The 12422-nt window shown below is 42.6% G+C and overlaps 2 protein-coding genes and 1 pseudogene across 2 annotated transcripts in view; 2 read left to right on the top strand and 1 right to left on the bottom strand.

Moving 5' to 3' along the window:
* The first annotated feature begins 344 nt into the window (after positions 1-344).
* Positions 345-3507, top strand: LOC102132963 (UV excision repair protein RAD23 homolog B-like; annotated as a pseudogene).
* Positions 3508-4720: 1213 nt separating this feature from the next.
* The window catches only part of OR3A3 (olfactory receptor family 3 subfamily A member 3), a 31021-nt gene continuing 23319 nt past the window's right edge, over positions 4721-12422 (top strand). The window contains exon 1 of the mRNA XM_065532504.1: positions 4721-4770. The gene's annotated coding sequence lies outside the window, so the exon portion shown is untranslated. The remainder of the gene's footprint in view (positions 4771-12422) is intronic.
* On the bottom strand, positions 7063-8376 carry LOC102134251 (olfactory receptor 1E1). The gene has a single exon (XM_005582501.3). It carries the CDS (start codon positions 8374-8376, stop codon positions 7432-7434), a length of 945 nt encoding a protein of 314 aa, XP_005582558.3. The 3' UTR covers positions 7063-7431.

Raw genomic sequence — 12422 nt, forward strand, 5'->3', positions numbered from 1 at the left:
AGAAATTTCTGGATCATATGAAGCCAATGCGAATCAGATTGAGGAAAAATTAATCAGGGTAATTGGCTCTCACACAACACAAGCAAAGGAGAGGCCTAGAAAACAAATGGCCCGTTTTCCCCAGAAGTGCTAGACTACCCTCCAATCCAGAAAACAAAAATAGATGGTGTGGCCTGGGCCCTGGCTGGAGAAGAGGCCACTGGGCTGAGTGAATGTGACAAGCCCCCACCCCCACTGCCTTCCTTCCAAGAATACGAGAAGCGTGGGTGACCCCGAGGCCCCGCCGGGCCCCAGACCCCACCCAGCAGCCCCACAGCCAAGCTGGCAGTAGCACTAGGCAGGTCACCCTGAAGACCCTCCAGCAGTGAACCTTCTGGATAGACATCGACCCCGAGGAGACGGTGAAAGCACTGAACGAGAAGACTGAATCTGAAAAAGGGAAAGATGCCTTTCCTGTAGCAGGTCACAATTAATTTAGGCAGGCACAATGCTCAGTGATGATACTGCTCTCAGAGAATATAAAATTGATCCGAAAAACTTTGTGGTGGTTATGGTGACAAAACCCAAAGCGGTGTCAACACCAGCACCAGCTAAAACTCAGCAATCTACACCTGCCACCGCTATGCATTACTTCTGCCGCTGTGCACTACTTCCTCCGCTGTGCACTACTTTTCCTGCTGTGCATTACTTCCCCTGCTGTGCACCACTTCCTTCGCTGTGCACTACTCCCTCAGCCGTGCATTACTTCCCCTGGTGTGCATTACTTCCCCCGCTGTGCACTACTTCCCCCGCTGTGCACTACTTCCCCCGCTGTGCACTACTTTCCCTGCTGTGCACTACTCCCTCAGCCGTGCATTACTTCCCCTGCTGTGCATTACTTCCCCCGCTGTGCACTACTTCCCCCGCTGTGCACTACTCCCCCCGCTGTGCACTACTCCCTCAGCCGTGCACTACTTCCCCTGCTGTGCATTACTTTTCCGCTGTGCACTACTTCCTACGCTGTGCACCACTTCCTTCGCTGTGCAGTACTTTCCCTGCTGTGTACTACTCCCTCAGCCGTGCACTACTTCCCCTGCTGTGCACCACTTCCCCCGCTGTGCACTACTCCCTCAGCCGTGCACTACTTCCCCTGCTGTGCACTACTTTTCTGCTGTGCATTACTTTTCCGCTGTGCACTACTTCCTACCTGTGCACTACTTCCTACCTGTGCACTACTTCCTACCTGTGCACTACTCCCTCCGCCGTGCACTACTTCCCCTGCGTGGACTAATTCTTCCACTGTGCATTATTCCTCCGCCGTGCACTACTTCACTTGCCGTGCACAACTTCCTCTGCTGTGCAGTACTTGCCCCGCCATGCAGTATTTCCTCCGCCGTGCACCACTTCCCCTACTGTACACCACCTCCTCGACTGTGCACCACTTCCTCGACTGTGCATTATTTCTCCACTGTGCATTACCTCCTCCACAGCAACAACTGTGGCTCACGTTCCACCCTGTCCCTGCTTTGGTTCCCAGTTCCACACCTGCGCCCGTCACTCCAGCATCAGCGACAGCATCTTCTGAACCTGCACCTGCTAATGCAACTAAACAAGAGAAAGCTGCAGAAAAGCCAGCAGAGAGGCCAGTGGCCGCTAGCCCAACATCCACTGACGGGACTTCGGAAGATTCTTCTCATCAAACCCTTCTGAAGATGCGACATGTGCACCTGTGACAGGTCAGTCTTAGAATATGGTAACTCCAGTCATGTCAATGGGCTATGAAGGAGAGCAAGTAATTGCAGCCCTGAGAGCCACATTCAACAACCCTGACAGAGCAGTGGAGAATCCCTGAAGATGGAGAAAGTCAGACTATGGTTGACCCCCCTCAAGCAGCTAGTACTGGGATTTCTCAGTCTTTATCAGTGACTGCAGTTGCAGCAACTATGACAGCTACGACTACATCCCCCTGGAATTTTTACAGAATCATCCTCAGTTTCAGGACACCTCCTGGAATTTTTACAGAATCAGCCTCAGTTTCAACAGATGAGAAAAATTATTCAACAGAATCCTTCCCTGCCTCCAGCATGAGTACAACAGATAGGTCCAGAAAATCCTCAGTTACTGCAGCAAAGTAGCCAACACCAGGAGCATTGTATTCGGATGTTAAAGGAACCAGTTCAAGAAGCTGGTGTTCAGCACTTTGGGAGGCTGAGGCCGGCAGATCACTTGAGGTCAGGAGTTCGAGACCAGCCTGGCCATTATGGTGAAACCCCCATCTCTACTAAAAATAAATACAAAAATTAGCCAACACCAGGAGCATTTTATTCAGATGTTAAACGAATCAGTTCAAGAAGCTGGTGTTCAGCACTTTGGGAGGCTGAGGCTGGCAGATCACTTGAGGTCAGGAGTTCGAGACCAGCCTGGCCATTATGGTGAAACCCCCATCTCTACTAAAAATAAATACAAAAATTAGCCAACACCAGGAGCATTTTATTCAGATGTTAAACGAATCAGTTCAAGAAGCTGGTGTTCAGCACTTTGGGAGGCTGAGGCTGGCAGATCACTTGAGGTCAGGAGTTCGAGACCAGCCTGGCCAACATGGTGAAACCCCGTCTCTACTAAAAAAAAAATACAAAAATTAGTCAACAGCAGAAGCATTGTATTCAGATGTTAAACGAACCAGTTCAAGAAGCTGGTGTTCACTTCTACACTGCTGGTGGTAATGTAAACTAGTACAGCTGTTATGGAAAACAGTGTGGAGAGTCCTTCAAGAACTAAAAGTAGATCTACCATTTGATCCAGCAAGCCCACTCCTAGGTATCTTACCCAGAGGAAAAGAAGTCATTATTCAAAAAAGATACTTGCACGCGCATGTTTATAGCAGCACAATTCACAATTGCAAAATCGTGGAATTTTGCACAGCCGTAAAAAGGAATGAATTAGTATTTGCAGTGACTGGATGAGATTGGAGGCTATTATTCTAAGGGAAATAACTCAGGAATGGAAAACCAAACATCATATGTTCTCACTCATAAGTAGGAGCTAACCTATGAGGACGCAAAGGCTTAAGAATGATACTATGGAATTTGGGGACTCGGGGAGGTTGGGGGGGTGAGGGATAAAAGACTACAAATAAGGTGCAGTGTATACTGCTCGGGTGATGAGTGCATCAAAATCTCACAAATCACCACTGAAGAACGTACTCATGTAACCAAGTACTACCTGTACCCCAATACCTTAAGGAAAAATTAAAATAATAAAGAATTTAAAAATTAAAATTCCTTTCATTGAAAACAAAGAAGTCAATGTTCCAGGAGGAAGTGGTGGCGGTGGCAGCGGAGAAATTGCAGAACCTGCCAGAGTCACGTGAACTACATTCAGGTAATGCCTTGGGAAAAAGAAGCTAGAGAAAGGTTAAGGGCGTTAGGATTTCCTGAAGGATTTGTGATACAAGCATATTTTGCTTGTGAGAAGAATGAGAATTTGGCGGCCAGTTTTCTTCTACAGTAGAACTTTGATGAAGACTGAAAGGGACTTTTCTGCATCTCACACTTCACACCAGTCTGTTACACTCACTTGTCCACTGGATTGTCTGGGATGAGTTGGGCTCGTATCCACAATACTTGGTATAAGGAGGCAGATTGTTGAGGGTGGGGAAGGACGGATGTAGGATATCGGGCACGGATAAATACACTGCATGTCTCTTCAGTTAGCAGATGCCACAACTCCATACAGGGTATAAAATATTATACAACCAAACATCAGGTTTTGCAGGTCTTTATTTCTTCTGTAAAACAGCAGGTAATTTTTCCTAGGTTTCAGTCTTGTTAGTACCAGACCCAGAAACGTAGTGTAATGCCCTGCTTTATATTTCCTTGACTTAACATTGGTTTCAGAAAGAATCTCAGCTATCTAGAATTTACAGTCTCTGTTTCATGGCAACACTGGATAATGGCTTTGTGAAATTAAAAAAAAAAAAAAGTAGCAACTCTAGACAGAAATGCCAAATTATTGTTAATTGTTGCCGCTTCAAAAATGAGTATAAAATTCATGTGTAAGGAAGCCTATTATTTCATGTTAACTACTTGGGGTGGGAGGAGAGAAAGGGAACTTTTTCTTAAAATAAAAATAATGACTGCTATTTTAAAATTTCTTGATCATTGAATGTGAGATCCTTCTAACATGATTGGAGAAGCTGTATGAGTATAGGCAGAGTTATTGTTCTGTTTACATTTTTGTTTTGTTTTGTTTTGGAGGAAAATTGATAGGTGTCTAATTACTGTTTACCTCTTTCTTATGTTGCAGTAAAAGTTTTTTTGGTTTTTTGTTTTTTTGGAGACAGAGTCTTGCTCTGTTCCCAGGCTGGAGTGCAATGGTGCAATCTCGGCTCACTGCAATCTCTGCCTCCTGGGTTCAAGCGATTCTCCTGCCTTAGCCTTAAAATTAACTTATAGAAAGTTAGTAAACTTGATGCACTCTAACCAACCAAGGAATTAGTCAAAATTAAAAACTCAAGAATTTAAAAGTCATAATATTAAAAATGGTATGTAAAATTTTATTTAACAATAATAAAGAAAAATATGTCTTATGGTAATAAATGCAGATAGCATGCTTTATCTTTTAATAACAAAGTTGAATTTAAGGCAAACGGCATTACAGAGACCAAAATTCACTGCTATAATAAAGGAGATAAGCTGGGCGCGGTGGCTCACGCCTGTAATCCCAGCACTCTGGGAGGCCAAGGCGGGCGGATCACGAGGTCAGGAGATCGAGACCATCCTGGCTAACATGGTGAAACCCCGTCTCTACTAAAAATACAAAAAATTAGCCGGGCGTGGGGGCGGCATCTGTGGTCCCAGCTACTCGGGAGCTGAGGCAGGAGAATCGCTTGAACCCAGGAGGCAGAGGTTGCAGTGAGCTGAGATCACGCCACTGCACTCCAGCCTGGGTGACAGAGCGAGACTGTCTCAAAAAATAAAAATAAAAATAAAAAGAGATAAAAAGATTGTTTTAGGGTAAGGCAATGCATAATACCCTTGCCTTATAACATATGTCATAACATATTTTATATGTTGAGCCCGGGAGGCGGAGGTTGCAGTGAGCCAAGATGATGCCATTGCACTCCAGCCTGGGTGACAGAGCAAGACTCATTTTTAAAAATAATAATAATAATAATAAAAAAGAATACAAATTGACCAATGTTGGAAACTTACTCATGCCACAAGTAGAGATAAGAGTTTTAAAAAGATTTATAATCCTTTGGGTATATACCCAATAATGGGATTGCTGGGTCAAGTGGTATTTCTGGTTCTAGATCCTTGAGGAATCGTCACACTTATATGAATATAACATAACATAATTATGAGTGTAATTTGAGTAATATCTACTCAAATACATTCAGTGCAATCCAAACAAAATTCCCAATGGAATTATTTTTGTGGAGATGGACAAGTTTATTCTCAAGTTCTCTTGAAAGACAAAAAAGGTAAAATTTATAAAAAATATTTGAAAAATAGGAACCATAACTTGGTTGTTTGTCTACCAAGTATCAATACATACTTGAAAAAACCCAATAATTAAAACAGCATCTATTTATTCAGGAACAGGAATTGACAAAAAAGATCAATTGAGTGAAAAGAACATTAAAAATAGTCCTGTGTATGTGAGGATTTGTTTTGTGATTAAGAAAATCAATGGGAGAAAGGATATACTACCGGGGAAATTGACATGGGAAAATATTAAATGAAAATTTTGCAGTACAAGTAAAATTATATTTTAGATGGTTTAAAAAGCTAAACTTAAATTACAATCTATAGAATACTGTAATATAAAATAATATTTATAATTTATGCAAAACGCAGAAGCTCTATAAAAAGGTTGACATATTTGACCAGATAGAAATAGGAAAGTTTTTTGGGACAAAAGATAACAGAAATTTGAAAAAGAAGTAACAGGCTATAACACATCTAATAAACACAAGATTGAAATTTAAAATATACAAAGAGCTCCTATAATCTAATAAAAATAAAACACACCTGAATAAAAGTGTACAAAGAATATTAACAGAAAATTCATAAAGAATAAACAATATAAGAAGATGTTCAGCTTTAGTGTTAACCAGGAAAAAAACTTGAAAAAGCCTGGGCACGGTGACTCACACCTGTAATCCTAGCACTTTGGGAGGCTGAGATGGGCGGATCACTTGTGGTCAGGAGTTCGAGACCAGCCTGGCCAACATGGTGAAACCCCATCTCTACTAAAAATACAAAAATTAGCCGGACATGGTGGCACATGCCTGTAATCCCAGCTACTTGGGAGGCTGAGGCAGGAGGATCACTTGAACCCAGGAGGCGGAGGTTGCAGTGAGCCAAGATCATACCATTGTAGTCTAGCCTGGGTGACAGAGCAAGACTCAGTCTCATAAATAAATAAATAATAAATAAATAAATAATTCCACAAGCCAGGCATGGTGCCTCATGCCTGTAATCCCAGCACTTTGAACGGCCAAGGCGGGAGGATCACTTGAGGCCAGGAATTCAAGACCAGCCTGAAAAACATAGGGAGACCTCATCTCTACAAAAAAAAAAAAAAATCTTAAAAATTAGCTGGGTATAGTGGTGCATGCCTGTAGTCCTAGCTACTTGGGAGGCTGAAGCAGGAGAGTCCCTTGAGTCCAGAAGGTTGAGGCTACAGTGAGCCGTGATTGTGCCACTGCACTCCAGCCTGGGCAACAGAGTGAGACCCTGTCTGAAATAGAAAATAAAAATAAATAAAAACAATTTTTTTTTTTTTTTTTTTTTGAGACGGAGTCTCGCTCTGTCGCCCAGGCTGGAGTGCAGTGGCCGGATCTCAGCTCACTGCAAGCTCCGCCTCCCGGGTTCACGCCATTCTCCTGTCTCAGCCTCCCGAGTAGCTGGGAGTACAGGCGCCGGCCACCTCGCCCGGCTAATTTTTTTTGTATTTTAATAGAGACGGGGTTTCACCGTGTTAGCCAGGATGGTCTCGATCTCCTGAACTCATGATTCGCCCGTCTCGGCCTCCCAAAGTGCTGGGATTACAGGCTTGAGCCACCACGCCCGGCTAAAAAATTTTAAATTTAAAAAAAAATAAATTAAAATGATTCTACAGTCAAAGCAAAACCGAGTAACATAACAAAATCCTGTGATAATTTAAGAATGTGGGGCACGAAGACCATCTAAAACAATCATTCTTAAACTATGTTTTTCCAGGATCACCTTGGGAAGACAAACAGGAAGTCTTAGCCAGGTCACCAAGACCCCCTTCCCTAGTTCAACTACTCAGCTATACTTCATCTCCACTACATATTGAAACATTATGCAAGATGCCATTTCAACAAAAGTATTTATGGTGAGGAAATAATCTAGAATAATATTCCAATATTAATGTCAATATTTTACTGGATAAACTATGTAATAGCTCCAAGTGTTATCATCAGAGAGATAAGAAAGTTTTCTTTTGATGAATGATTCTGCCCAGGGCTCCCTTCATGTCTCTGTTCCTCAGGCTGTAGATGAAGGGGTTCAGCATGGGGGTCACCACAGTGTACATCATAGCCATGACAGTCTCCTTTAGAGTAGAACTATTAGCTGATGGGCAGAAGTAGAGACCAATAACGGTCCCATAGAACAGTGACACCACAGAGAGGTGGGAGCCACAAGTAGAGAAGGCCTTGCAGATACCCTTAGACGAAGGGACCTTGAGGATGGAGGAGACAATCCGTGCATAGGACCCAAGGATGAGTAGGAATGGGATGACAAGAATCAGCCCTCCCGTGATAAATATCACCAATTCATTAACTCGAGTGTCAGAGCAGGCCAGCTTCAGCAGAGCAGACATATCACAGAAAAAGTGGGGGACCACATTGTCTGCACAAAAACACAACCTGGCCATGAGTAAAGTGTGTAACATGGCATGGAAGGTGGTCAGTACCCAGGACAGCGCCACCAGGGCGAGACAGAGCATGGGGCTCATGATGGCGGTGTAGTGCAGGGGGAAGCAGATGGCCACATAGCGGTCATAGGCCATGGCCACAAGGAGGAAGCTCTCCAGGTCTCCAAAAAACAGGAAGAAGTACATTTGGGCCAGGCAGTCCGCATAGGGGATGGATGGGTCTTGGTTCTGCATGTTCTGTAACAACTTGGGAATGGTCACGGAAGAGAAGCAGAGGTCAGAGAAGGACAAGTTGCTGAGAAACAAATACATAGGCGTGTGGAGCTGGGAGTCCAGTCGAATGAGGACAATGATGAGGAGGTTCCCCAGGAGGGTGGTAAGATACATGGCCAAGAACAGGGCATAGAACAGGTTTTGCTGCTCTGGCTGGATGGGCAGGCCCAGGAGCAGGAACTCTGAGATGCTGGTTTGATTTCGCCCCATCATGCTCTGTCTCCAGTATCTTTAAGGGAAAACAATACTGTCCTTTAAAAATCTGAATTTTATAATGGAGATATTTGTGTGACACTTGGTCTGTTCGGCGTTTTGCAAAAATTCTTTATTTAACTGATATTAAAATAATTATCATCTCTATACCACGAATATTTATAATAAGAAACGCTATAATCAGAAATGACTTATTTAACTTTATCTTTTTTCTCTTCATTTATCTTTAACATGTAACAATATTCCATCCTTTCTAAAATACTCATCTATTTACTTCTGAAACATAAAATGTGTTGGTTTCTCTCTTACCTGCCTGGCCGGTAACTGCAGTTGGCTCTTCCTCTGTCAGTATCTTACATGTTGATATTCCTCAGGGAGTTTTCCAAACTTCATTTTTTTTAATAATTCTGCATAATGCCCAATAAAAACACATCTACTCCAATGGCTTTAATTGCCATTTAAAACTCAGGTATAGACTGGACGCAGTAGCTCACACCTGTAATCCCAGCACTTTGGGAGGCCGAGGCACGTGGATCACCTGAGGCCAGGAGTTCAAGACCAGCCTGGCCAACCTGGTGAAACTTCGTCTCTACTAAAAATACAAAAATTAGCCTGGTGTGGTGGTGGGCACTTGTAATTCAGCTACTCAGGAGGCTGAGGCAGGAGAATTGCTTGAACCTGGGCGGTGGAGGTTGCAGTGAGCTAAGTTTGTGTCATTGCACTCCAACCTGGGTGACAGAGTAAGACTGTCAAAAAAAACAACAAACAAAAAACTCAGGTGTTCAGATGTAGCATTCTCTAGTATACAGAACTTGGTATCCTGAGTCTCAATAATTATCATCTCTTGCGTGGATCACAGGCATCTTCGGCTCAACAGATCCTAAATGCAATTCTGATCTCACCCTGTTCCTCTTCTAACTCCATCCTCCTCCACTCTCTCATGTTTAGTGAATGGATTCCAGGCTCAAGTCAGAGGCCTGAGGTTTGATTTCATTAATTCATTTCTCTCACAGTCAACATCCAATCTAGCAAGTCCTATAGATTCTGCACTTCATCCTCTTTCTAATTCATACACTCCTTATCCCAACTACCACTGCCCTAGACCAGGTGGAAATCTTACCTGGACTATTGAAACTGCTTCTCAATTCATCTTCCTGCCCCTGTGCTTCAACAACCTTCTCTTCCAACAATCTTCATTTACTCTGTGGCATTCTGAGATGAAAATCTGATCATCCCTCTCTCCTGATTAAATATTTCATGGATTATCATTCTTCTTAAGATAAAGGCAAAATTCCTTTCAAGAGCACAAAGGATGTTTCATTACCTGACCCACACCTGCCTCCACAGCCTCATCTGGCCCCACAATGACTCTTGCATCCTCTTTTCAGCAATGCTGGACTTACAAGTCATAATTTCCTGCCTCCAGCCTTTCATACTTGCTGTTCCTCCTACCTAGCACCTGTCCCCCCTATGCCCCATCTTCATCCGGCTCATTTTCACTTATCCTTCAGGTCTATTACATGTAAGTTGCTCAGCTAAACCTTCCCTGTGTCTCCATAAACCAGGTGAGACCTGCTTCTACGTTTCCGCAGCATCTCATACTCATCCGGTAGCACTCCATGCCTTTGATCCCCTGTTGATAGCTGACTTCCTTACCAGACTGTAAATGCTATGCATGAAAGGCCATGTCATAACCGCGGCAGGGCAGTCACAGCACTTGGTGTGGTGCCTGGATAATGCAGATGTTTTCTAAATAGTTGTTGGCTGTTTCTCAGGCTGGAATGTGCATTCCTCCAACTTAAAAAGCAGCAAATACCCATTAGAATAACTACTTCTGCTAAATCCTCCTGGAATAAGAACTCATTACCTTTACCAATTTAACACTACATTTTGACACTCTGTTGCTGACTTCACCAATGTAATTTTGTGCCTGGGAAAAATATTAGGGTATCTCAGATACTCTACTCTTTTCACAAATACAAATGACCCAAACCAAACATTCTGGTGCTCAAATCTACTTCATGTCATTGAAATTGGTGTGGAAAAAACAAATATGATAATAATTTTATAAATCTGGGGGCAAACAGAAAGAAGAAGGATAATTTCTAACCTCAAGCCCTCCTTTGAGTTTGTCTTCAGGTAGCCATATCCCATGTGATGGTTAATTTTTATTTTTTTTAATTTTACTTTAAGTTCTGGGATACATGTGCAGAACTTGTAGATTTGTTACATAAGTATACCTGGGCCATGGTGGTTTGCTGCACCCATCAACCAGACATCTAGGTTTTAAGCCCCACGTGGATTAGGTATTTGTCCCAATGGTCTCCCTCCCTTTGGCCCCCACCCCCCGACAGGCCCTGGTGTGTCTTGTTCCCCTCCCTGTGTCCATGTGTTCTCACTGTTCAACTCCCACTTATGAGTGAGAACATGAGGTTGTTTGGTTTTCTGTTCCTGTGTTAGTTTACTGAGAATGATGGTTTCCAGCTTCACCCATGTCCCTGCAAAGGACATTAACTCATTCTTTTTTATGGCTGCATAGTATTCCATGGTATATATGTGCCACGCTTTCTTTATCCAGTCTATCACTTGGCTAGGCTCTGGTACCAAGTTTTGGTCAAATGCCAGTTCTAGATGTTGTGGTAAAGGTATTCTGTAATATTATTGACGTGTAAATCAGTAGACTTTGAGTAAAGCAGACTCCCCCTATTACGTGATAAGCCTCAGAGAATTAGTTGAAGGCCTTAAGAGAAAAGACCACAGTCTCAGTCTCCTGAAGAAGAAAGAATTATGCCTTCAGACTGCTCAGACTCAAGACTGTAACTTCAACTCTTCCTTGGGTCTCCAGCCTACTTACCTGCTCTGTGGATTTCAGACTTACCCATGCTCACAATCTTGTGAGCCAATTTCTTAAAAGAATCTGTGTGTGTGTGTGTGTGTGTGTGTGTGTGTGTGTGTGTGTCTTGATAGATACAGATAGGTAGGTAGGTAGATAGATAGATAGATAGATAGATGTAGAGAGAGAGATAATGATAGATACATGATAGATAAATAGATGGATAGATACATAGAGATAAGTAGATGATGATAGGTGACAGACAGATGATAGATAGATATATAGATAGATAATAGATGATAGATAGGTAATAGATAGATAGAGGTAGAGAGACAGATTAGAGAGAGAGAGAGGTAGATATAGATAGATGGTGATAGATGCCAGATGGATAGATATGATAGATAGATAGATAGATAGATAGATAGATAGATAGATAGATAGATACATACATACATACATACATACATAGATACATAGATAGATACATAGATCGATACATAGATCGATACATAGATACAGGTAGAGAGATAGGTTAGAGATGATACATAGATTAGATAGATAGATAGATAGATAGATAGATAGATAGACAGATAGACAGACAGATAGATAGACAGACAGACTATCTTATGGTTCTGACTTCTGGAGAACCATAAAATTATCTGTAAAGCTTCACAGATAATTTTAAAACAAAACAAGGCTTGAGAATGACTGCATTAAAGCACACCACACAGAGCTGTCATTATACCAAAATGATAGGATCTTGTGAGGATATATTGCACAATAAGGAATATGTGTAAGTGCTATCATTACCAACGACTGTAACTGGAAAACATTAGTTAAAATACTTCTAGAATGTTGGAAAGTCATGGGAGGCAAAGACATAGAAAAGAGAAAAGTTATTATGACTGAAAAAATATCCTGCAGAACATCATACACCTGGGAAATCAAGACCCTCAGGCTGGAAGGACACCAAGAATCAGCTCATTCACCCTTCTGCCCAACTCACCCAACATCTGACAGTAACTCCAGCGTCCTGACCTGAGATCCTGCTCCCTTTTATCCATTACGACATGTAAAGTAACAGTCTCTGTAGTCGTCCCCTGTGTCTGGACCACTCCTTCTCACATCTCCCCTTTTACCCATCCCTGAGCCTCAGGGACCCTACATCCCAGAGGAATCTAGATTCCGGAGTAACTCATTAAAGACAAAGTAA

The sequence above is a fragment of the Macaca fascicularis genome, chromosome 16, assembly GCF_037993035.2.
Source record: "Macaca fascicularis isolate 582-1 chromosome 16, T2T-MFA8v1.1".
Taxonomy (NCBI): Eukaryota; Metazoa; Chordata; class Mammalia; order Primates; family Cercopithecidae; genus Macaca; species Macaca fascicularis.

Bases quoted from the DNA above. Each gene is read 5' to 3' on its own strand.
- LOC102134251 (XM_005582501.3), bottom strand. From the start codon at position 8,376: ATGATGGGGCGAAATCAAACCAGCATCTCAGAGTTCCTGCTCCTGGGC.